The sequence below is a fragment of the Frankliniella occidentalis genome, unplaced genomic scaffold (genome assembly GCF_000697945.3).
Source record: "Frankliniella occidentalis isolate FOCC.00 unplaced genomic scaffold, Focc_3.1 Scaffold21, whole genome shotgun sequence".
Lineage (NCBI taxonomy): Eukaryota > Metazoa > Arthropoda > Insecta > Thysanoptera > Thripidae > Frankliniella > Frankliniella occidentalis.
This window is the reverse complement of record NW_026267151.1, coordinates 1,180,939-1,206,288: the sequence shown is the minus strand read 5'-3', so window position 1 is coordinate 1,206,288 and position 25,350 is coordinate 1,180,939. Positions and strand designations below refer to the sequence as shown.

The 25,350-nt window shown below is 55.7% G+C and overlaps 3 protein-coding genes across 5 annotated transcripts in view; all 3 read left to right on the top strand.

Moving 5' to 3' along the window:
- Positions 1-10,303, top strand: part of LOC113204505 (uncharacterized) — a 13,634-nt gene extending 3,331 nt beyond the window's left edge. Inside the window, exons 2-4 of one of the 3 annotated variants that reach the window (XM_026419694.2) lie at positions 108-649; positions 5,993-7,850; positions 8,959-9,126. In XM_026419694.2, coding sequence (XP_026275479.2) covers positions 108-649; positions 5,993-7,841 — 2,391 coding nt within the window. In that variant the 3' untranslated portion in view covers positions 7,842-7,850; positions 8,959-9,126. Of the gene's footprint in view, positions 1-107; positions 650-3,211; positions 5,434-5,992; positions 7,851-8,958 lie in introns of those variants that run through there. The other 2 variants (XM_052264739.1, XM_052264738.1) reach the window with 2 other exon arrangements.
- Positions 10,304-11,869: 1,566 nt separating this feature from the next.
- LOC113204534 (calcium-binding protein P-like) lies at positions 11,870-20,523 on the top strand. The gene is made up of 7 exons (XM_026419739.2): positions 11,870-11,957; positions 16,310-16,473; positions 16,594-17,006; positions 17,104-17,324; positions 17,483-17,762; positions 18,141-18,334; positions 19,800-20,523. Exons 1-7 carry the CDS (start codon positions 11,940-11,942, stop codon positions 20,097-20,099), a joined length of 1,590 nt encoding a protein of 529 aa, XP_026275524.2. The 5' UTR covers positions 11,870-11,939; the 3' UTR covers positions 20,100-20,523.
- Positions 20,524-21,703: 1,180 nt separating this feature from the next.
- LOC113204581 (translation initiation factor IF-2-like) lies at positions 21,704-24,745 on the top strand. The gene is made up of 3 exons (XM_026419797.2): positions 21,704-21,776; positions 23,577-23,665; positions 23,758-24,745. The coding sequence occupies exons 1-3, from the start codon at positions 21,744-21,746 to the stop codon at positions 24,623-24,625; spliced, it is 990 nt and encodes a 329-aa protein (XP_026275582.2). The 5' UTR covers positions 21,704-21,743; the 3' UTR covers positions 24,626-24,745.
- The last annotated feature ends 605 nt before the right edge of the window (positions 24,746-25,350 follow it).

The window sequence follows — 25,350 nt, the reverse complement described above, 5'->3', positions numbered from 1 at the left end:
CCCCCCCCCTCCGCGCCTGCCGTGTCTGTCTGGCGGGAACGCTGCCTGCATTTCATTTCATGTTCACGTGTATTGACCCTTGACCTCCCCGCTTGTTTTTGCCTCAGATCTGGTCGTGGCTCCTGGCCGCGGCGCTGCTGGCATGCACGGCGAGCGCGAGGCCCGAGGGGAGTCCCGTGGACGCCGCCCAGCAGCCCCAGCAGCCCGAGCAGCCCGCCGATCTCCCCCGGGCGGAGGCCGACTCCATGCCCAAGGAAGGGGCCGAGATTAAGCCCGAAACCAAGCCCGATGTCGTCCCGGACGAGCCCAAGATCGACAAAGAGGAGGAGGATGCCATGAAGCCGAACCCCGTCCCCATCGAGCCGGACGTTATGACCCCCGACGACTCGAAGGTCTTCCCGGAGGGGTCACTCCGGTCTCCGATCGCCTTTGCCGTCGTCGACGGGAGCGTCGATGACTCGCGAGTTATCGGCGAAAAGCCGGACTTGCCGCTCATCCCGGTGCAAAGCGCTGTGGAGGGGGCGTTGTCGCAGGCTGGCCCCGCCCAAAAGGAGGATGCCGAGAAGGAAGAGAAGACACCGGTACGGAGCACAAGGACAGCCAGGACGTACCTCCCTGCCGAAGCGAGGGGTGCCGAAGACGGCATAGAGTGAGTAGTCGTGACGTTACATTTACATGTTCGTTAATAAGTTTTGGTATCGACTCGGTATGATGCAACTGGGGTGGGGGTAGGCTCGGGAGTGGGAAGAAAAGAGAACCACATGAACGCATTTCAAACTTCCTCCACCTCGATTTTATTACATGCAATTATTGCAGTATGGTAGATTACCAAGTCCAAAAATTATTCGCGAACTCGTGCTTGAGTTCAAAAGAAAATCTTTAACGAAAGCGAAAATTCTTAACAATTTTGTGTGCAGTTTAAATTTTATAAAATATCATACTTATAGGGTATCTCAAGGCCCGTAATTGATTTTTTTTGGTTGTATTGTACCGCACATAAGCGTGTAGGCGTGTTGCCTGCTCTCTCACTGCCATGGGGATCGTCCAGAAAGTACGTCCGTTTTTTCATATTTATTTGGCAAATTACGGGAGCTCAGCTCAGCGCCTGCAAGACTCGGGGTGGGCCACCCCGCAATACACGAATGCCATGCAGACAAGATGTTGCCTACCTACAAGGCGTTTCGAGAGCTTGTAGAGGATGAACTTGACAGGCTCGTAACCGCGAATGACGACGGACGTACTTTCTTGATAAGCGACGGTATAGGCAAGTCCACTTGCACATCTGCATGCGATACAGTTTAACAAAAAATAGTACGGGTTCTTAAGAGATACGGGAAACCCTGTGGAATGTGCAGGGGTCTCAGCTACGTGGCTTGCGATCCACTTCGTTGTCATTCGCGCTCTCTCGCTTTATGGGTCGTCCATAAGTCTACCTCTCTCGCACTGACTAGTGATGTCCATATTCGTCACTCCTGTTTCAGAGTGTGTAAATTTTCTATATCTGCGATGTTCATGTGGCTCTCCTCTACTGAGACTTTTCTCAGTCGTAACGCCTTGCTAATACCTTTAACACAGCTTCAGCGACGCTACGCTCCAGGACTGTTTTGACCAATCGGACAAACAGACAAGATGTCGTGACTACACTGAGTGACTACCCCGACTCGGCAGTTCACCATTTACCTCGAGAAAAAAACAAACAAAAAAACAAACGGCTCATCTCCGCTCCTTTGATACATACTCAGTTTATAGAGTGAGGCGGAGAAATTTGCAATAATTTTCCATCATTACACTTCCATTATGCGAAGAGACGACCGCCGATGTATCGCGTATCGCATAAAGCAGCGAGAGGCAATTAATATCAGGAAAACCGGTTCAAGTCCCACTTATTCGACAGTCGTTTTTTTATGTCGGCGCACGACAGGTGATACCCTCTCCGGAGAGATTGTGAAAGTTCTTAAGAAATCTGTAAACAGAATGGCCTGAAGGCAGTAAGGACAACAAAAATTTCCTTAATTAATAGGAGCTGGTAGGACGACCCTTCTGTTTTCTGGTCAACCCCCACCCCCTCTTCACCCTAAAAAGTTCCTCAGCACACCAGAAATTTGGTACTTAGAGGGATCTCACGAGTATTTGCATCGCACCTCCGGTGTCATGGAGTCACTGGTTTGATCTGTGCACACGTCTCTGCTCTGCCGGTGCAATCTAAACACTTCCATACAATAGGTCACTATTTTTAAATGATTAATTCACCATAGTAGCCTTGTAATCTCAACCAAAAGCGTGTAAAGGAGGGCTCTAGGACATTACAGAGTGTTGTTGCTCTGAGCACTGGCCAGCACGGCCGCGCGAGGACATGCCACGCAACGCCGAGACGCCAACACGATTAAAGAAGAATTAGCGACTCGATTAAAACAGAAGGTAAGTCGACAACCCTGTAATAATCTGATTAACTCCTAAATAAGTAATACACTGATGAGACGATGTGAGCGCTCTGCTCCACCCACGTCCCCCTCCTTTTTGTGGAGATATACCTCTAGATTCTAAGAGTCTAAGTTAGTTCTTATAAATCCTAAAGTAAACGCTCGTAACACAGCCACGCTCTGAACGGCTGGGGAGGCGGTGCGTTGTTACCGCCAACCACTACCTCTGGATTCGACGTTAAATGGGTTGCCTACCACCCAGGCGGAAACGCTTGTACTCTTGCACTGTAACGATCACGGACAGGACGACAAAGGTCTAATTACATTCTAAGCTTAAGCTACCTGGGACTGATCGGCCCTGCTCATTTTCCTTGTGAAACTGTTAAGCAACAGGTGTGCGGGAGGCTTGCCTATTCGATCGGGGCCGTAGAGATCAAGAGACAATGTGACGGGCGAACCTGCCCGCACGCCTCATTGTGGTCCAGTTCGGTCCAGTTATAACAACGCAAGTGTGCTGGGACAACGATCGTCCTGGCATGTAAAAGGGAGATAGAAGCTGGACATTTGTCGAGATCTTATGCACTAACCTTCAGAAAAAAAAAATGCTTCCCTGTATCGCCCTGTGGCGGCTAGACAACATTTCTTCAAAGCCACTACTGACATTCTTGTTAGCGTAGCGCAACATTTACCCGCTCCTTCACAGTCTGGGCTGGTTTTATTCCAATAATATGCTGATTGCTGATGCTGTCGAACTTCAACCTACTAACTCGTGGCCACTCCTTTCCTTGCAGGACGTCCACCCGCATCTCGAGCCGCCAGCTCACCGACATCCACCTGCTGTTCCTGTCTCACCCGGAGCACGCCGCCAGGCTGTCGGCCGCCACCGCACGGCGCCCCGCCCCTGGTCACCTGGGGGAGAGCCGCCGCCACGAACAGCTCTCGCGGTCTGGACAGAGACAGGCGCGCAGGCTGGTCGAGCAGACGTACCCGTTAGAGTCTGAGGAAGACACAGAGGACCACCCGCGGCGCGGATCCCTCCTGGACCAGGACGCCGTCAACGACATTCTTCCTCGGACGCCGTACGATGGACAGGAACCGGAACGCCAGTGGGAGCAACAGTCGGAACTCGCCGGGCAGCAACAGCAAGTCGTCAGTAACCAGGACGTTTCGACGAAGCTCGTGAGCGTCACGACGTTCATTCCAACCCTCACAGCCGTCACGACGACCTCGCACCAACTTAGCGGCGGCGGCGATGGGCCGGCGCGTGTCACATGGCCGCTGGCCAACTACTTCCCCATCGTGATCCAGGACCCGCTCCTGGGCCTCTACGGCTCGTGGCTCACCGGGGGCGGCCTCTCCGGCCTCGTGGCCAACCTGGTGGAGTACGGCCCGGAGGCAGATGTTTGCGGCGGCGGCGGCGGTGGCAGGGGACCGAGCAAACGGTCGCGCCGCACCAGGACGGCCGACCAACCCCAGGGGGCGGGTGTTGGTATCAGGAGTCAGTCGGGTGCGGATAACCAGCAGCTCAATCGGGAAGACACTGCAGGAGGAGCCATAACGGAAGCAAACGAGAGCGCGACTGATAATCTGCACCAGGACGACGGAAATCTCCGCGAAGTGAGCGAGGACGTCGCCGACATCCGGACCGAAGGTGCCGATGCGGATGTCTACACCGAAAGCAGCGATGTTGAGAGTGTGACCGAGGGTGTAGCCTGGGATATCAACGTCGAGGAAGGGCCGAGCACAGAGCAGGACACGGTTTCGGTGGAGAACGGCGAGCACGGCCTGCCCAGCGAGGAGGAGGCCTACCGAGAGGACGACGGTGTCGACGAAGACCCTCCGCAAGTAACGGTCGAGAAGAAACTGCGGAAAACTAAAAACAAAATAAACAAGCGCGTCAACAAGGTGGTCGCGCAGGTCGGGGGCCTGACCAAGCGAGTGGAAGCCAAGGTGCACCAAGTGCTACTCGAAAGCGGCGTCCTCGGAAGCACCGCCGACCAGCTGGCCTCCGGCCACAGGGACGACGCCGCCGGCGACACCAGCAGCGGCCCGACGCTCACCCGCATCGTGCTGCGCCGCGGCGGCGTGGCGGTGGCCGGACCTGGGGGCATCGCGACGGCCGCCTTCGGGGGCACGGCCATCGTGGGGCCCGGGGGCATCGCGTACACGGCACCGGACAGCACGGCCGTGGCGGGGCCCGGGGCACGCGTCGTCGCCGTGCCCTCCGAGCGGCTGCTCGACATGTACAAGGCCTTCAGGCACGCCAACGAGCGGGGACTGTCGGCCTACCGGCCCGAATGGCTCGGCACTATCCCGCACGACGGGCGGCTGGTGGCCGTGGGGCCCGCCATCTACCGCAACCCGCCGGAGGAGCTCGACAAGGCCGCACGCCCTGCGCACTGGGTCTTCGGCAACACCCGCGTTCTGGGGCTTAGGCGGTAGCTGGGTCGGTGGGCCGGGGCGGGGGGAGGCGAAGAAAGGGTTATTATGTCGAGTGCTAATGATATCTCGAGGGGGTAATCACTCGCTTGCTAGAAAGCACCCTGCGGGAGACAGAGCCTGCGCTTACAGCAATTTATACGATAAATCTGTAGTTGTATCTAGGTAGTATACGGTAAGCACGGGTACCACACAGTGATGCCCGGGTCATTGTTTACTAATATGTAAAAAAACATGTGGGGGAATTAAGTGTATAGCTTTAATGCGAAGCGGCCGACTTAAGTTTCTGGACTGGGGTACGTTATCCCAAGAGGACTTCGCAACGAGTCTCTCGTAGACGGGTAACATCGCATCGTAGGTGGTGTAATAGGCGATTTAGTGCATAGTAAACGTCAATACGGAGTAGTCTGTACACCAAAACCCATACTGATTACCCCCTCGATAGATCTCTTGGTTTGTACAGGATGTGTTTAATATTTGTGATATTAGTCAATAACATTCATTGTGCCAATAACGTCGTGAAAAGACTGTTTTCCGCAAAGTGCGAATAAATTACGAAGTTTCATAAAAAGTCGTCCGTTGTTTAAAATTATTACCGTACTTGATATTTTTTTATTCCAAGATAAAATAGTCCCAGCAACATGCGGGGTGTATCACAGCGGACGCTGCAGTGTTGCGCGATTGCATACTCTCTTGGTCGCAGGGGCTTGGCGCCTTGTGGGAGGATGGAGGAGTAGGCAAACCCGCTATACTGCAGCGTTCTTACCAGGTACAATTAAATAGACGTTCCTTTGAAAATCAATAACACGAAACGCAGAGGGTAATACATTTACCTATCAAGTAAACAAGAAAGAAATTATATTGACAGAGATCGTCAAGCGACGGAATACTTGATATAGGACGACGAAGGATGGACCATGACAAGTAGTAATATCGACGGCAATTTTGAGGAAGACTGAAGACGCTGAATACCTACGAACATCGACGAACAAGAGGAGGACTTGAACTGACAACACAGAGAAAAGAAGACTGAACAAGACCAACTTCTTGGATGAAAAAGAAAACGTTACGACGGGACGTTGTTGCCTAAGCCACTGAACTTACCGTACTCATCGTCCTTGTGTTGTCCTCAGGCCCGCGCGACTGCAGTGGACCCCAGACAGCCTGGACGGCCTGGGCAACTTCGGCCGGGTGCTGGCCGGGCTGCAACAGGCACAGCTATCCCATTCGCCATCGAGGAGATCATCAGCATCCTCGTTCGGCGGGGGGTACTCCGGGGCCGGCTTCGGTTACCACGGAGGTAACACATATTCCGGCTCTGGCACCGGGTCCGGTTCCTCCGGGGCGTGGTCCTGGTCGGGTTCCTCGGGGCTGGGCGGTCTTGGTGCCCTGGGCGCTGCAGGAGTCACTGCCGAAACCTCCGGCCCAGCGTCGTCATACCAGCTGTTCTCTGAACGTGAGCTACCCGACGAGCTCCCCTACTACAACTATCCGTTCGCCAACCTGGGAAAGGTGGAGGTTCATAGGAGAACCACGCCTCTGCGACGAGTGCAGCATCAGCATCAGCAACAACAGCTCCAGTGGCAGCAGCAGGCACCGTGGCAACAGGACCCATACGAATACCATCAGCAGCAACAGCATCAGCAGCAGCATCAGCAGCAGCATCAGCAGCAACTGTACCTGGACGGGTATGGCTTCGAGCAGCCGCAAGCCCCGCAGACTTACGACGCGTTCGCAGCGTTCACGCACCAGCAGCCGCAACAGGCCCAACAGTCCAGGCCTGTGTTCTCTCCGCCGCCCGCCTCCGCCGGCCAGTACGGCCTGCTGGACAGCCACGACGAGGACTATGATGACGCCCTGCCCCCGTACAAGAGCATCCTCGCTACGCTCGAGGGAGACCAGTTCGACGCCGCGCTTGCCTACGGCGCGGTGCCCGACCCCCAGCATGAGCCGCGGCCCTACGGCTACGGCGGCGCTCTGCCCGCACTCCCCGCCCTGCCCTCGCTGCCACTACCGTCCTACCCGGCACTGCCCGCAGCAGATTCCTTTCTCTCCTCGCCCTTCGGGACCTTTGTGCCTGCTGGCGCGCCATCCGGGCACGCCTCTCACTACCAGGACGAGGAGGAGGCCGTCGAGGTGAGGTCTGAGCAGCCTCCCGCTCTGGCAGCGACGCTGCCCTCCACGACCACGACTACCTCCACCTCCACCTCCAGCCCGGTGGCTGACGCTACGACCCCGGCACCCTCGGAGGGGCAGCCATCGGCGGCCCTTCCGGACCAGACGCTGCCCACGTTTGACGAGATACAGGGTCTACCCAGTACCTCGCCCACGGACCAGGTAGAGCAAAAGCCATTGTCCGAGGACCCGACTGAGGACCAGGACGAGGCCTTGGAAGAGGAGAACCAGAGCGACAGCATCCCCGATATCTACATGTCCGAGGTCCAGACCATCGCTGCCGTGCCCGAGGAGGAGGCCGTCACGGCAGACTCGGTCACAGAGGCCGTCGACGACTCGACGACCTCGGCTGTAAAGTCGAACGAGGCCGACAGTACCGTTGAGGACAAGCCGACCAGGCTCCTCATCAACCCCTTGGCGAAGGCCGAGGCTGGAGAGGACGGCATCGCTATCGCTCTCCCGATATCGAACGCCGTGATACGGGGCGACCATCCCGTCATCGTGGACTACAATCCGGAGGTGTCTGCCGTAGCCGGAGCCAACGGCATGGCACACGCCATGGGAGAACTCATCCTGACTTACGTGAACGTCACTGCACCGCCAACCATCCTGTCCTCCACGGTGTCCACGCCGGCGCCAACTGTACCCACCGCGGCATCGGTCGCGACAACACCCATCGACGCCAAGCCAACGACCATCGCGCCCGTCGTGCCGTCTACGTCTTCATCCACCTCAGCTGCCAAGGCTCCAACGACCAGGGCGCCGTCCACTCAGGGCAAGAAGCAGGGCACCAAAAAGAAGCAGTGAACTTAAAAGGTGCTGTGGGCAAATTTAAACTCATAGTGGGTGCCTTGTAGCCACGATTCGGACACGCGCACGTGTTACAGTACAGGGAATAATTACACTTATTACAATATGCATCGAATACCGCACTTGAAACCAGATCAGTTCACATTAGGCTACGAATACACAACACCAAGCTATCCCTTCCATCCCCCTCGGTCTAAGCGATTATACAACTTTTTGTCACAGCTATGAAAGGACCACTATTTCTTTGGATTTTTTGTGCGCTCAATTGTACATACTGTACTGGCCGAGGTAAATACGCCGCTGAGCTCTCGTGTGTCATGACCAGGGTTGGTCTCGTTAACAGAAAAAGTTAACGCGTTACGTTACGTTACTTTGTAAATCAAGTTAACGTAACGCGTTACGTTAACAGTGCAGAGGAATTATTAACGCGTTACGTTACGTTAAAACGTCGTTAACGTTACGTTAAGTCCCAAAATTGCCAAAAATCTTAAAATCGCGAAGAAAAGAGTACAAAATTGCGGAATTACGCTGGAAACTGTTAGGACAAACAATAAGCAGTCCCTTTTTAGATAAAAACATTGCATTCTAAGTCAATTTTACACAAACAAAACTTTTAAAAAATGTAATAATATTCATTTACTGAAAGGAAATTTGCCTTTTGCCATCGTTCATCAAACCTGTTTTAACGTTAACGGTGTTACGGCGTTACCTATTCCTGATAACGTCACGCGTTAACGTTACCAATCCTAGACAAAAATAACTCGTTACGTTAACGTTACTAAAAAAGTTAACGTAACGTCGTAACGTCGTTAACTCGTTAATTAACGAGACCAACCCTGGTCATGACCTAATTTCATTTTAGTACTTGTAGGCGCCGGGCTGTGCTGGAATGTTATCACCCTTCTGAGCGCGGGCGCTGGCTTCAGAGCACTTCACTCGCCCTTTCACCCGTTGTCCTCCCGCTCGTCCTTTATGGCCCGCTTCCACTTCTGGGCGCGGCGGCCCGGCGGGCCCCAGGACCCCCAGGACACACAGTCGCGGTGGTCCAGGCCCGTTGTTGGTCTCGAGAGTGAGCTACGTTCCTCACTAATCCAACTCTTTCCCCGTGTTGCAGACTGAACCTCTCCCCGGGCACGGTGCTGGTGCCGTACTACGGCGGCGCCAAGGGACAGTACCTCATCATTGCCAAGCCCGTGACGGCCGCGGAGCTCGCCGTCAAAAATAAGAAGAAGAACAACAAAAAGAAGCCCGCCCGTCCCGGACACAAGGAGGAGGAAGAAGAGGAGGAGAACGTGGGCGAGGAGACCGACGAGAAGCCCCCCTCACCGCCCGCCGACACGGGCGACACAATCACCATCTCCCAGCCGCCGCCCAACGCGTCCATGGCGGAGGCCAAGCCCATCGGCATCGCGGTGGCCGGCGAGGGCGGCGTGGCCTCGTCCCGCCCCACGGCCACGGCCCTGGTGGGGCCCGGGGGACTGGCGGTGGCGCGGCCCATCGCTACGGCCATCGCCGGCATCCAGGGCGCCGAGCTGCTCGTGGCGGCGGCCGTGGGCGGCGCGCAGGTGGCGCCCGCCGGGCCCGTCGCTGCCTTCCTGTACCCCGGCGTGCCCGCCGGGCTGGGGGCGCCCTGGGGGCCGCAGCCTCAGGCGCAGCCCCTGCAGTCCCTGCACCACCTCCACCCCCTGGCGCAGCCCCTGGCTCAACCCCTGCTCCCGCCCACCGCACCACACGCACAATGGCTGCTGCTCCCGCCCCCCTACCACTACGCCTGAAGCAGACGCAGGAGTCTAATCGGCATGGTTGCAGTTGCAACGCTTAGCTCGTAAAAAGACAAAAACAAAACCAACAGTAACCTTTTACGATATGATTCGTAAGTTGAACATGTCCTTGAGTTCCCCCGGTGTGCGTTTTCCCCAAACGCGACCGCGTCGCCATTCCCTCATCGACTGGCCGATGACCCCTTACCGGGCGCACGACGCCCACGTGTTCGAGGACATGAATGCCATGTGGGTGATGGGTAGGCCGATCGGCGAGCAAACCAGTTCTGTGGACGCAGCGTATCCTCTCTCACTCGCTCTCATGCCAGGACCAACCCGAGTGAGAGGGAGGCAGAAGAAAAACTGACCGGGGGCTGGACTACTGGGCGGGGTTCGCAATGCCGTAGTGCGATAGCATGCGATGCCCCTGCGAGTCCCGAGGGCGTTCTCAACAATTCTCGGAGGTTCTTATTTATTGACGTTCGTTGTAAATTATTTTTCTTGCGTGAATATGGGGTAAAGTAATGGCGGTGTTGTTGTGGTGATTATTGTTGTGATAAACCTATTTAAAAAAAGACGACGGCTGCTGTGATTTTATTCTTCGGAGTGCAGTGTTTTAAGATTAAGGATATGTTTATTTATATACCATTTCAGATATTAAGTGCCAATAAAGTGTGACTGAGATATTTTAAAAAATAACTTTGGATATTATCTGTTCTCAATTCATATTTAAACCTTCTAAAAACGACAATGCAAAGTGCACCATTTTACATGATATCGAAGAAAAACGTAGGCCTATTGTGCCGTATTCTCTGCACATGCTCGAGTGTTGCGGGTATGAATACTTTATCGGACCGTAGAAGCCATTGCATCTCGAGCGTTCAGAAAATTTAAAAGTCCCTGTTTTCTTAAATTTATTCCGGCAAATTACTTGAGGTCGGCTAAGGTCGGCGCCTGCGAGACTCGAGGTAGGCTACCCCGCAGTACACGCCTACACTGCTCGCAAGGTGTTGCCTACCTATCAGGCGCTAGATAGCTTGCAGAGGCAGAACCTCGGAGGCTCCTGACGGCCAAATGACGCACGCACTTTATAGATGATCTCTTACGGGAGTAGGAAGTAAATAATGTTTTGCTTGGAAAGAGAAAAACGGTACATTAACTCAGATCGCTACACCAAATTTCCAATTCTTGAAAAGAAAAGAAACCGCGCTCGTACCGTGTAGTACCAAACCAAATAGCGTATCGGACTCTGCCACCCACTTACTAACGGTCCAACTCAGTAAAGGTGCATGTGTGACGTGAACTCATCGCTGTGTTTAGCAGGGACGTCGTACTCTCGCCTCCTTCCTGCGTTGAAGTTCCCCTCAAAGCACTACCACGACGGGGGTCACTGGCCACTTCAGTGTTTGCAGACGGCCGGCGGAGCGCGGAGGGGCGCGGCGCGGCGTGGCTCTGGTCGTACATAAGGCCTAACTGGGTCTAACTTGACAACATTTGCATACACACACGCATCCTATCGCGAGACAGGCGGTTCGCATAGCAAGAAGGAGAGAAACATACATTTACCCTTCCCGACCCCCCCAAGTCCAAATCCCATTATTCGGACACAAGTAGTCCGTTACGGAAAGATCTGAATGAAGAGTAAAGCAAGTAAAGGCTCAAACGCGCACAAGGAGGGTCGGATCAACCACTACATTGTTAAAAAGTTCCATCTCATTAAATTAGAAAAGAGACCAAAATAATGGCTAATATCCTCGCCCTACCCAGATAGACTGTGCTGCATGCCAACGCGTGGGTGGGTTGCCCACTCGGGGTCGTAAGAAGCCAGAGTCAGAGTTTTATTTTTACTCCCCCCCCCCTCCTCTCTTAGGAGATGCCGGCACAGCACAACTAGGAATTCATGGATGACGTGAAGCAGCATAGCAAAAGCAAACTTGGCATTCTGTAAGCATGAAAGTTATATCCAGATAATGTTGGGCAAACAAGACACTATAAAAGAGAGAGAAAGAGGGGGGGGGGGGTGTGAAATGAAAATGGTATACTGTCGACTGTTTCGCCGAATCGTCGTGGTCTCCCTAATCATCGGATCATTTTGACCACTGTACCTTTGGCCACCACGTTGGTCTGAAGACCAACTCCCCTCCTTAAGGCGCCACCACTGGACCGTGGCGGGCAAGGGGCGTGGCTGGCGGGGCTGGCGGGGCTGGCGGGGCGAGCGGGGCGAGCGCGGGTCCCCTCCCCAGCCGGGAGGAGCCGGCCGTGGCCGTGGCCCCCCGCCGCCACGGGACGCCACTCGCCGGCACTCCGGCACTCCTCGCGGCAGGCAGCAGACATCATGGACGGACAGCGCCAGGTAAGTCGTCCCCCTCCGCGACTCGGCCGCGGCCGCCGGCTCAGCCGCCCAGGTTCACGACGAGGAGAAGACCCCCTCCTGGCGGACGGTGGACACTGCACCGAACGAGCTCGCCCATACTCACACACACGCACTCTTGTGTGCGCGTGAGTGTGTTACAGTGTGCGCGCGGGGTCCCGGGACATGAGCAAGTCATTTAGGAGTAGTTGTCATGTCACGGCCGTGTCAGGCCATGATACGGCACAACTGAAACGCCTTGCCGCGGAAGAGGGTGCCGGAGCAAGGGGTGGGTTGGGTGATGAATGCACCATTTAAACTAATATTATAATGTTTAGGGTAACTGCTATTGCTACCCTCTCACTGACGCTAATAATGGGGTTTTTCGATAATGCGTTTGGGGAAAGAGGGAAAAGAACAATTCAACACAATTCGCACTTGTTGAGCGGGCGTCCTGTTTGGTCCGACCAAGCGGAAATAGAACCAGCGGCCAGGCAATCTTCTTACAGTGCGAAGGTTTTTTATCATGTTACAAAATGCCTACGTCGGAAACGGTTTGTCACGCTCCTAATTCGTTTGTTTGTGCACCACATCATCGAAATTGCCCAATAGAAAACGTTTTGCACGCTGCACGGCGAACGATATGAGCTCTGGTGTAGACAAGTCCGAGGGGTCGACAACTTATTGTTGCGATCAGTATACTAGGCTTGACGTACTCCGGGTGTACTCCGCGTACTCCAAGCGTTCTCAGGGTCAAATTTGACTGTACTACTCGGGTGGTCCTCCGGTTGTTTCCTGACGAACTCCTATGTACTACAGCTGTACCGGGTGTAACTGTGAATGTGCAGCAGTGTTGTGGGTTGGCCTACCCAATTCGCCCGTAAGGCGCTATGGCCCCTGCAGCCCTGGTGGGTATGCAATCCCGCAACACTGCTGCGCATTCACAATTACATCCGGTACTCTGCGAACTCAAGCTTTACTCTGTGTACTCCGCCTATTATTCTCTTGAGTACACTAAAAAGCTGAATTGTCCCCCTTAGGAGGATAAGCCACATTCAAACGTGTCCTATTATAGTCGATTGCAGTTCTGTGTCTCCAACAGAAACGCCACGCAGTGCATTTGTCTTGTCCTCGACCTTGCTTTTGGCGGCCTCTGGTCTCCCTGGCCTGGCCCCCAGCTATGGCCGTCCCTGCAAACCAGGATTTCTGTCACCTCCGCACAATGAGATAGAGCGAGAAAGAGGCAGTGGAGTCTTTTGGTTCCCGCCGGCCGGCCTGGGTCTGCAGCCATCGTTTTGCCATTAGATAGGGTTCAGTAGCCGCCCCCCCCCCCTTGCCCCCTATTTGCGAGACGCTCTTGCCCTTGGTTCTTTGTTGGTGTAACAGGCCAAAGCGAGCCGGGCGTACATCCATGTTTACCGACACCGTCAGCCACTCCCTGGCGACCACGGAGCAGTGAGCTGCACGGCGTCCAACGTCCGCTGCCCCTTGCCCCCCCCCCCCCTCCAACTATGGACTAGTCACATACCGCTTCTCCTCACCCCGCGGCGGCATGCAACGACGTATAGATGTCATTAAAATCTCAAGTCAGTGACCGGAGATCACCGGGACCGATCCTGGACTGCAACTGAGTTGTGACCGCAGAACTGTCAGACGGAGAGCAGCGCCATCAACGTTCGCCATATCCCGAGATCTCGTTTTTTTCTTCTTTCGATCGGCGTGTCCGACGAGGGCGTGGTAGCGCACTCAACTTCATGATTAGGGGCGATAAATTTCCGATCTCGTTATTTGGTGCGAAGCAGCAGCGGTGGCCGTCCTGGTCGCTGACCCCGACGGGCCGAGCAGCGCCTCCCAAATAACCTGACCATCGCTGCCACCGCTCCTGCCGCTGGCACTTCTTTGGCACCAGTCCCACAAGATCGCTATCCCCCTCCCCCCTCCCCTCTCTCCTCACTGACGATCACGCGGCGCCGAGAGAAGAATCCAAAAGGAAAGGGACAGGCTCATGGATGGTTGCGGCGGATCAGTGTCTGCCTGGCGGTAATGGGGCGCTTCAGATAGTCCCAGTACCAAAAGGAAAGGAACGAGTAAAACGCCAACCGAATTCTTTCTTTCCCGGATTGTTATGTGTTCCTTGACCCTCGTAAGTGTGCAACTTCATGTTGAATAGTTGCAAAGAGTGATCAAGTTGGTAGCTGTGCACCTGAAAGTCAGCAACTTCTCTGTGAAGCACTTCCCATACTGCGAGCGTCTATTTTCAGGAAGTGTACAACAGAAGAGTTGCACGCTTGCTAGTGTACAGCAGTACAGCTATCTAGTTGAACACTTTCAAGTGTGCAACTAGGAAGTTGAGCACTCGCAGGTATTTAACTTGCAGTTGCACACTTGTTTTATCAGTGTGTAGAGCAAAAAGGATCGTACAAAAATGTCAAATAATATCGTACGGATACACAAACTCAGTGGGAGGCAACAACAAGCCAGTACGCAATCCTGCAACTCTGGAGCGCGCATACAAAGGAGCGTCCAGTATTTTCCTGGGCTCATACAGGTCTCGGTATTAAACGCTCCCCTCCCCCTCTGCCCCACCCGCGTCAAAACGGATGCCCAAGGAAAACGCCGCAACCCCAACAGCACGCAGACGATGTAATTCCGGCAAAAATATCTGATGGAATCGACGAAATGAACGGGTGATGTGATGAGCTTGCCAGACTCAACCGGGCCGTTGACCTCTGTGGACCAGCCGTGGGCGCCTTGGCCGTCACGGTGTCAGGGTCATTAGGGACCAGCTGACGGCCAAGCGGGGTGGGGCCACTCAGTATGTAAAATAGAAATAGCGAGGTGGGCGCGCAGCGCGCGGCAGGATCGTGCCATTTATAGATAACGGCAACGGAACCTGACTGTCATGGGAAGCATTTCGATTAACCCGTTGTCGACAATTCTTCTATTCTATGACTAAGAATTTAACTACTCCCCATTTAAACATTGCCCTTACTTGGCCCCGCTTCCGGTCCATTTACTTGGGCTTGGGAAGCAAGAAATCAACTTCGAGATCAGTTTTTGCCTCGGTCAAGTCTCAGGACTCGGTGTTAATATTTCTTTTAGAGGAAGTACGTATTTTTCCCTCGACAAATTAATATCTTTTCTTTACTCGAGATGCCAGGTCCATGGAAACGAAATATGGTAAAATTGTGAACACGTTTCTCATTCCTGGGTAGACAGACTTAGAAAAAACATCACAAGTATCGTCTGTTCGACTTTACCAACAGGTTTGAAGGAAACAGAGCGAGGGACTTTTTTTCTTGTCGTAGCGGTACGGTATCTTGATGGACCTGGGAGTGACTCAGCTGACCCGCCGAGCCAGCGCCCAGGACACGCACCGCGCCGGGGGATCCGAACCTGATACGTGGGCCCGGCGGCCTGGCCCACTCCGCGGGACCACGGACCACGGGGCCGCGGGCCGGGGCGGCAGTGCCTTTGAGACCCTCCTTACGGTGTTCTGTGTGCCTGCTCACTCTCGCTCTTGTCATCAACAAGGCAGAGCAGCACTAGACGCACTAGACGTTTCAGACGCGCAGTATATGGGGGGAGATTGAGGTAGGGGGGCTCAACAAAGATGTAATTGGGGCAGTCTGTTTTGGGGGAAGTGACTTTACCCTGACATTGGGTCGTTCACGAACACCGCCACTTTGAATGCGAAATCTTATCAATACGAATAACTCAGGCAAATTTTAAAGAAGCGGAGTGGCTATACGTGACGGGCGTCGGACTGTCCCCGGCGCGCGGGGGTCGCGCCCCCCTCAGAGTTAGCGCCTTGTCTGCCATGTGCTTGCGACGACTCCATTTCGGGCGCGTAAAGAAGTCTGGTGGCAAACAAACGGCGCAAACGGTAATAAAAATAAAGAAGTGGCGAATGAAAAAATGAGGAGACGTGAGACGAACCGGTTGCCGCGCGTCCCGGCATGTCTCATCCCGGCGGCGCCGTGGCGATCGTTTGGAGGGGAAGGGGCGGCGGGGGAGGGGGCACGTCAGCATGCGGGTCAAGAACCTTCCGCGACAGGCGAAAGGCGCAGCGGGCGGGGTGCAGTGCAGCATGATTACAGAGTAAAACAAAATATTATTTACAGTGGACTTCACTCCTGGAACTTTATAGTGTTGGGAATGGGGTGACCACCGAAACAGGTGCTCTGAGCTCATCATTAATGGCTAATTAGGAATACACTGACGAAGCTATTTTGCTGCTATTTTATTGGCCACCTTAGCCACTCGTTTGACGCACACTTAATTTAATCTTTTGATTTCCATTGCTTGCTTGGTGACTACTTCTTGTTGAGCAGCTCTTGCTTGGCCTGTTGCAGTTGAGGTGGGCCGTGGCCCTAGCGCTTCTCGTGGCGAGCACCGCAGACCGAGAGGTCCCCCAGTACTACGGCGGCCTGTCGGGCCCCGCTCCCGCCCCTGTCCCCGCCCAACATCAGCTCGGACCCCTGTTCTACAGCGCTCAGCCCTACCAACCACAGCAGCAGTGAGTACAACGATAATCAATTCGGCAATATTTGTTCAAATATCATCTATCTGTAGTGTCTCACAGTTATGTTGCATTTTTCCATATCCGCATTACGAACGTGCAAGTTGTTTATTGCAGAATCACGGTAAAGTCCGCCGCGCCTCAGTTCTACCAACAGTCGCAGTACCAGCCGCAATACCAAGCACAGTACCAGCCGCAGTACCAGCCCCAGTATCAGCCACAGTACCAGCAGCAGTACCAGCCGCAGTACCAGCGCGTACTGGTGTACAGCCCCAACGGCGCCTCCGTGTACCAGCAGCAGCAGCCCTACGGCTACCCCGTCGGAGGGCCGGCCGCGTCCTTCCTGCCTTTACCCCTCCGGGATGAGGCCGGCAGCGGCGGCAGCACCGGCGGCAGCAGCGGCAGCGGCTGGGGCTTCAACCCCTCCGAGTACCTCGGCGTCCTGCAGAACTACTGGCAGACCCTGACGACCACGCAGAGCGGCAAGCCTCCCGCAGAGGGGGCCAACCCCGCACCCGCCGCTGGAGCCGGTGAGTGAGCGCCCCGCGGGGTGGGCAAGCCCGCGAGGCACGCGCGCCTGGCGGGGCGGCCTACCCGCCGCCTGCTGACACTCGCTACTGCTTGCAGAGGCCCCCGCCGAGCCTGCCGCGGCCTCCTCGTCAGAGGGATCCAAGAAGCCCGAGGCCCCCGCTATGCCCGAGGCTCCCGCAGCCCCTCCACAGCGATTCATCGTGGTGTCGCAGCCCCAGGTCGTCGCCAACCCCGCCGCCCTCCCCAGCGCTGCCAACGGAGCCGTGTCCACCTACCTGCTCCTCCGCAACCAGCCCCTCTACGGCCTTCCCAGCCAGGTGCGTCCAGCTGTCCCGCGGCGATACTCCGCACGCGCGAGGTGGCGGCGCACGGAGTATCGTCTTGTGTGCAAGTGAAGATGAAGTTATCATTTTCACACATAACTTGCCAGGCCGATGTCTGTAGTCACAGAAGTACACAATGTCGCTTTTTGCAGGGCGCGTACCGCGTGCAGCCCGTGGAGCAGCCCCAGCAGCAGCAGTACCAACAGACTCAGAGGGTGCAGCAGACCGTGCTGCCCTCCGCCACCGGCCCCATGATCCTGGTGCGCACCCCCGACAACAAGTACGGCCTGGCCCCCGCCTCCAACCCCACCCGCCTCATCGTGTCCGGCGAGGGCATCCGCGCCCAGGACGACGTCCAGGTGTCCGGGCCTGGCAGCCAGGCGCTGGCCTACCAGAGGTTCCTGCTCACGCGCCAGGGTCAGCACGCGCCAGGTCAGTGGAGGACACGCAGGGAAGGAGGGGGCTCACTTAACACAATGCACGTCATTTTTATGATTTTCAGAAACAAGATTTTGCACGAAAATAAGAAGACTTCGTTGTGGGGATCAGTTCTGTTTGGTATGCTAAATACAATAGCTGGAATCGAGAAGCTGACTGGTGGGCATCTGACACCCCAAACCAGGAGTTGGTTGTCTGTTTCTCGATGCCAGCTATTGCCTTTTGGCTACCAAACAAAACTGATCCGCACAACGAAGTCTTTTTTCGTGTGCAGCTATGTCAAATACTTAACAAAACACCTGACAATTAAGTGTGTCATATGGTTCCGCGTGGCGGTTGTCTGCTAACACACTCTTATCTGCTCGATCACAGGCTTCTACCCCGCCCCACACCCCGGCATCGTGCACTCCCTGGCTGACGAGTCAATCGCCGTAGACGCTCTGAGGGACGCCACCAACACCACCGAGGGGGAGTCGTCTTCATCGGGCCCTACCACCACCACACCGCCCGCCACCGATGACGATGTTGTAGACTCTGACAGCGAAAAGCCTGTGTCCATCGCTCAGGTACGGGAGCAGGAGACGAAGAAGACTGAGGTGCAGGAGAATGAAGGGCAGCGGCAGGGGGAAGCGGAGAGTGAAGGGCTTTCTCAGGTTGATGGCCAGGGTCATGGTCAGAATCAGAACGAGGGTAGGGCTGAGGGGCAAAGTCAGCAAGAAGGAGAACGGGAGGGACAAAGCCAGGGAGAGGGGGAGAGCCAAGGGCAGAGTCGGGGAGAGGGGGAGAGTCAAGGGCAAAGTCATGGAGTTAGGAATAGTGATGGGCAGGGGGAGAGGGAGGGGGAGGGCGAGGATAGCGAGAACAAAAGTACTGAGCGGTCACCGGTCGAGGGTTCTGATGTATTGACTCAACCCCCAATGCAGTTAGAACAAGCGTCAGCCGGGGAGGCGAGGGCAGACCCCGCCGTTGCTGTTCCGGTGCAGATCGCCCTAGTGGCCCCGCCTGCAGATGTGGTTTCCGCCGAGCGCCCGGGCGCGCCGGAGGTCGCGAAGGACGAGGTGTTGCTGGAGGCGCTTGTCCTGGGGGACGGGGTTCTGCCGGCTGGCAGCACCGCGCTCGATGAGAAGTCCTGGGTGGAGCTGCAGCAGCGCTTCGGACCGGACGTGGCCGTCATCCTCGTCAGGGAGGACGGCGCGCAGCAGTCCGAGGGCGGCGATGTTCGCCGGCGTCCGTTTTCGATTCTTACGAGGATCGTCATTCGCATGGGGACTCTCGCGTTCAACCAGTTCATCAGGCCTCAGATCCAAGGCGCACTGCCCTTCGGGGGCGCGGGCCTCGGGCTGCTGGGCTAGGGAAGCTGCTATGCTAGGGGACCAGAGCTGGGTGGGTGGCGGACGAACTCTTAATCGGTGTTCTCTGCTGTTCCGGGTGGCATGCACATCGCGGATCCGGAGGGAAGCAGGCCGGTTCCAGACAGAATGAGAGTTGGTGGCGGTAAGTCACGAAATGTGCAACATGCAAGGACAAGTGGCCGCATCTAGTGTTAACACTTAAAGTATGTACTTCTACTTTCAAAATTGAAATAATAATTTTCGTTCCCATCAAAACATTTTATCGACGAGGAAAATATTCCAAGCGCGAAAGAGCACTAAAGATAACATCGGATAACAAATAGTTCGTAGCGCATCGCAAAGAACAATAATCATTAGCATTAACATATTTATATCTCTGAAGATTGTATGCAATACGCACGGAGCTTTCTAATCAACTTCCCATTCTGAATGGAATCATTAATTAGAATTTATCATCAACCCTAAGAGAATGCCTGGTACATCCCGGATGCAAATCAACTCTTTTAACATAACAGGATCAATCTGGGAATGATTAGGACGGACTAGCACCTTGAACAAAGTCGTTTCAACTATTTTGAACAACAAATTTCTAGATGCAGACCAGGACTCAGATATTATTCCAACCGTCTTTGGTTTCAAGCGCGTGGGCCGCTCCTGACTCTGCCGTGTCCTGTTGCAGGTGAAGCCCCAGGCTATCGCGCTGGCGGGCCCCGGTGGAGTGGCGGCCGCGTCCCCCATGGGCACCGCCCTGGTGGGCCCCGGCGGCATGGCCCTGGCCGCGCCCTCCGCCACCGCCGTGGCGGGCCCCGCGGGCGGCACCCCGCCCATCGCTGTGCCGTCCGCCAACACGGCTGCGCACAACGCCGACGCCTACCGCAAGTGGCTCAACAAGAAGAACAAGCTGGCTGCCGCCGGCGCCGCCGATGATGCTCCCAGCGTCCCCGAGTTCCTGGTCGAGTACGGTTCAAGCTCCGTCTAGGCCCTTCTCCGCTACCTAGTTGCACACCGTCCTCAAGCTCGTCCGCAAGAAGTTTGTTTTTATGTTCGTTTCCTACACTAACGGCCAAACACGCTTACGTCGGGTTTAAGTGTTTAAACCCCGCCTAAGCCCATTTGGCCGAACAAGGATTAAGTCGTCCTTCACGAGTTGAAGTTGATACGTGGAAGTTTCCGAAGAGAGGAGAGCACAGTATCGCTTGCTGCCCCCTCTCCTTTTGGTGCCAACCGCGCGCCCCTTTCCCAGGATCTGCTTTGTAATTATCATTAAGTTATTCCTTCTCCCCGGTAGGTCCTGGGAGACTAGCGTGCTCAGCACACGACTGCTACTGATATATGTAAAAGAATTCGACTGATAAAAACGTAAATAATTAAATAAATGAGTTGTAGTAGTGTAGATGCATAAAGGGTGTCCACATGATTTCCAATCTGCCGATAGGCATGGCATGCCATATGTCCCATGATGCAAACTCGACCCATTTTCTGCGCACTTTGGAAGATTGTCACAGGGTCACTCACCTATTCGGATCTATATAGGATTCGCCAGGGCACACAGTCCGCTCGAATCTGTGTGGGCTTGGGCGCTGGGCGGTGCCCCCCCCATCCCTTCTCATTTCCTGCAGAAATAGTTTCGTTGCGTCAGGAAACCGGTGTCATCACCCACAGGCACTCATTGTCGTTCGCTTGATGGTTTTTGGCAGACGGTGCACCGCCGCCCCGCGGGTCTGCCCCCCCCCCCTCTCTCTCTCACTTACTCCGCCGCTCACACTCGCTCCCTCTCCGTCCCCCTCGCGCATTCCTCGGCAGTGTTTCGGCCGGACCCACGAGTCCAGTACAAATGGGCGCCCCCGCCCCCTCCACCTCCACGCCCACCCCGGGCGGCCCACCCGGCAGGGAGGTGTCGTCTGGTCGGCGGGGAGCAGCACTCGGCCCGGATGGATGGTGCAAGGCGAGGCACACGTCCAGCCGTGGAGCTGGGGATGTCGTGCGCAAGGCACGCGACGGGTGGGCGGTCCACGGCTACGGCGTGACACGCCGGCCAAGGTACCTCCCCTCTCCCTCCAGTTACTCCAACCATCGACAATACCAAATAAGAACAACCACTTAACACCTGAAGTGAGAGAAATTTTTAGGGGTGTCGTTTCCCATCAAGGCACGGCCATCATCGTGTGCCCACATGGGACTCTACGTTATAATTCAACCTGCCTTTATAAGAAAAAAAAAAACAAGCGAAGGAGTAAAAATCCTACGTAAATATTACGGGGAGGTGAGTTATGAACCCATGAGCTGGGTAGTTGGCTAAGGCTTTATTACAATAAAACTTAGTTTTGAACGGAATGTTTTGCAATAATATGATTTAATGAATACTCTAAATAAGAATCCGATTGTTCATTGCATTATCACGTCGTCTCCTTCATGTCGAAAACTTCTGATGGTGTACACTTACCCCTTGATGGCACCCTGCTTGTGCCCCCGTCACCCACTACGCCTCGCCCTCGCCCCACCCCGCCCCCCGCCCACCGCACTGCGCGCCGCGCCCCCGCACCCCAATAAAACCCGTCGGAGTGTTCGCTGCGGGTCACTCGGCTGCCGATCGCCATCCGCTGCAGTCCATCCTGCCATCGTCATGGCTGCCAACACCGGGGGCGTTCTCAGGGCGGTGAGTCGGAACCAAGTGGTCAAAGACAGTATAGACAATACATAGAACAAGGACATTTAATGTTGTAATTACTGTATTGTCTGAAACAAATCAAGAGCTCAAGAGCAATAATTTTTATCATTACTAATTCAATTGGGGTTTAGCGGTGGAGGAAAAATCCACCAGTTCGTTAACTTTGCTCTCTAGAGAAAGTTTTGACTTTATCACGTAGTGTGAATGAGATTGGGATGATAGTGCCATCACTTTTGAAATACTGGAATCAAACGACTAGACTGAATAGACAGGTGCACATAATATAAATTAAAACAATCATTCTTTAATGGTGTGGACATGTAAAGAGGCAAATGATGACTTTTCTCGTGCGGTTTATTTTGAATCGAAGGGGAATGGAGTTTGGAAGCAAGAAAATGTTTGGCACTCTCTGCCAGCTGACACGTTCCACGGTAAAATCTGGTATATATAGTAAAACTGAATACCCATCTCGAACCTAGTAAAGCAATAATGGTATTCGACACATACTGGAGCACAATAATTTTGATAATAATAATTAAAGTAGCAGTGCTGCTCTAAACTGCCATTTCCTCAGCCGTGTCTTGTGACAATGTGACGGCCTCTCGGCTACCGTCCGTCCCGAGCTCCCCTGTCTTAACAAGACACAACCACCCAGGAGGAGCGGCGCTGCGCGCGGTCAGGGGGCTTGCCAAGCCGACGTCAGGCCAGGACGTGAGCGCCGCGGCCAGAGAGAGAGAGACGGACGGACGGAGAGAGAGACGATGTATTGCCACCGCGATCCGCACCGCGTATTGGAAATCCATTCGGCCCTTGGCGGGCGCCTGGACACACGTGTGACACACGTGACGTGCCTCCCCGCCACACTCGTTTCTGATGCGGCTCGCGTCCAGCTAGCTGCTTTCCCGGGAGCGGATCCCCTTTCCATTCATGACGAAAAGTTGCAGCAGAAACTGGCCATGTCCACTGTGCACTCTGGCGGCGACTCTACCGGAGACCAGTGCCTCAAAACGCGTATCGTGGGAAGAACGATTTTATTGGTCTCAGGATTTTTTGGGAGATTCTGAGTCCGAGGTGTTATGTGGGTACGAAAGAGGAGGGGAGGGTGTGATAAAATTGATTCTCTGTTCGTGAGCCTGATCTGTAGAGTATGGGGCCGAACGAAAAATGGGGGATGAGACCAAGCAGGAAGAATAAAATGAAACATCAAAGTAGGGGAAATGAACAGTTGCACCTGTTAGTTAGGCACAATCCTGCGGTGGTGTACAGCTGGGAGCGGCGGGTGGCCTATCCTAAGGACGGCAGGCGTCAATCTCAACAGCCACACAACACACTTGGCGTTAGCTTCGTCACGTTATGGCCCATTTCCAGTGAGAGGCGAAGACACTGATTACGGAAGATGTCGCTGATAAGCGGCGAAGGCATGCACCAGGGGCCTGCTCCCAACCTGCTGGATTATCCACGGGCCGCGGGCCACTCTGGGGATCGCACAGAGAGAACGTCGCCCGTTTTTCTCAGATTTCATTCGGCAAGTGACGGCACCCGTACCGCCTGCGAGACTCGGGGTAGGCCACCCCGCGGTGCACCCGTGCACTGCAGGCAAGATGTTGCCTACCTATCAGGCGCCATGGGCTACGAGAGCTTGCATAGGCTGGCGGACATGGCAGATTTCTGCGGGAGAATGCCACGGGCGTTCTTTCTGGATGCTCTTCCGCATATAGCCCAGCCACCCAGGTGCGCCCGTGCGCCCAACTCCTTCAACTTGATTTCTTGAACCTCGAACTGTTTCAGGCTGGTGCGGTGTTGCCGCTGCTGCTCGCCTTGTTCAGCGCGGTGGGTTTCAGCGCAGCACACGAGGTCCTGCTGCCCGCCTCGTTCGGGTGAGTGACGGAGACGATCGTTGCCATGTCTCCCGGCTGCTCAGCTGTTCGGCCGTGCCCCGCCTTATTGCCGTTCTTACTTGTCCCCACAGCGTGCTGCCGCAGTACACCCCACTGCCGCCCCCGGCGCCGCTGCCCACCGTCTACCTCCGCGGCCTCGACCTGGACCTGCCCGTCGCTCTCCCGTCCCCGGCCCCCTCCGTCCCAGACCACGTGACCCCCGTTCTACGCGCTGGTGCCCCTGCAATCCTGCTGCTGCCCCAGACACAGTCCAGCGGCGTGTACCACCTATCTGACCAGCACCACCAGTTCCCGCCATTCCTGGAGAACGTGGTGAACCGCGTGCAGAACCTCTTCTCCTCCTACGTGCAGGTGGATCCGTTCAACACTCCGTTCGGCACTCCGAGACCGCCCGTGGCCGCAGTTCCGGCGACCACCGGCGCCCCGAGCGCGAGTGTCACGGCAGCCCCGGGCGACGGCTCCACGGCAGCCATCACCACCACGACGACCACGACAACCACAGCCAAGACGCAGGGCCGCGGCATCAACGTGCGCCTCCTCGCCCCCGGCCAACCCCCAGCTGGGAGTGGTGGCCCCGGACACGCCGGCTCCGTCCAGCTGCCCCGCGACGTCGAGCTCCTCGACGGACGGCTCCAGCAGGTGCAGCGGCAGGTTTCCTCCTCGGCTGGGCCGGGGCAGCCGGTCGCCTTCGCGTCCGCCACCGCGCAGGTGCTGCAGCCCGACAACAACGACGTTGACAGCTACCACCCCGTCAACAACAAGGACGGCGCCGCCGTGGACGAGCGGCCACCGCCTCCGGGCCGGCCTCCGGTGCGTCCACCGCGTCCCTACGGTGGCAGAGGGCCCTCCAGGAGACCCCCGGGGCCGCATGGCCCTCCAGGACCCCAAGGGCCTCACGGGACCGGCCCGGGGGACGCGTCCTACTATAGAAAGCCTTGAGGACCCAGGCGCGCCCTGGGTCGGCCGTCCAGCCGGGTCAAACTGGAGAACACAAAGAAGAGAGGGGGGAGGGGGAGTGAAAGAGAGATGGGGAGAGGCAGGAGACTGATGAAAGGCGAGGCGCGCGCGAGTATATGAGTGTGAGAAAAGTGTCTAGTGCACCGCGGGCATGGTGGGGAGTGGCGGAGCGGGGCGGGGCGTGGCGTGGCGCCCCAGGCGAGCCGAGCATCCTTCGCGCTCTTCTCCCCCTCCAGTGTCCGCGGCGCCGCGGTGCGTGCCGTGCCAACGCCTCGCCCGACCAAATTGTTATGAGAAAATTGCAATTGTTAATAAAAAACGAAACAAAAGTAGACATAATGAGTGGCTTCCTTCTTCTCCCTTTCCGTTTGGTGGGGCAGTAGGCTGCGTGGCACTGCTCATGTTCGACCTCATTATCAGTCTGGTCGGTGGCTCGGGTCCAGCCCGGCGGCAGGGGTTAGCGTCACCACGGTATGCGTGCGCCTGATGCGACCCGCTGCGGCGCCGCGGGGACAGAGAGCCCCGGGCGACTATGCACCCGGGGAAAAAACACATCCGTCGCCCGGGGAATGTAGTTCCCTTTCGCTCCCTATTCCAATTAGAGGCCATAGGCAAAAACATTACCTTGAGCTGCTAGCATGTGCCCTAAAACAGACAGAGACGTTTCGGTGACACCTCGTTAGATGACGTGGATAAATTTGAGACAC

What these genes read in the sequence shown, in the direction of transcription:
- LOC113204534 (XM_026419739.2), top strand. An exon ending in CGCACCCGCCGCTGGAGCCG is followed by an intron (nt 17,007 to 17,103) that starts GTGAGTGAGCGC and finishes TACTGCTTGCAG; the next exon opens with AGGCCCCCGCCGAGCCTGCC. An exon ending in TCTACGGCCTTCCCAGCCAG is followed by an intron (nt 17,325 to 17,482) that starts GTGCGTCCAGCT and finishes CGCTTTTTGCAG; the next exon opens with GGCGCGTACCGCGTGCAGCC.
- LOC113204581 (XM_026419797.2), top strand. Translation starts at nt 21,744, where the DNA reads ATGGCTGCCAACACCGGGGGCGTTCTCAGGGCG. An exon ending in CCGGGGGCGTTCTCAGGGCG is followed by an intron (nt 21,777 to 23,576) that starts GTGAGTCGGAAC and finishes GAACTGTTTCAG; the next exon opens with GCTGGTGCGGTGTTGCCGCT. An exon ending in CTGCTGCCCGCCTCGTTCGG is followed by an intron (nt 23,666 to 23,757) that starts GTGAGTGACGGA and finishes TTGTCCCCACAG; the next exon opens with CGTGCTGCCGCAGTACACCC.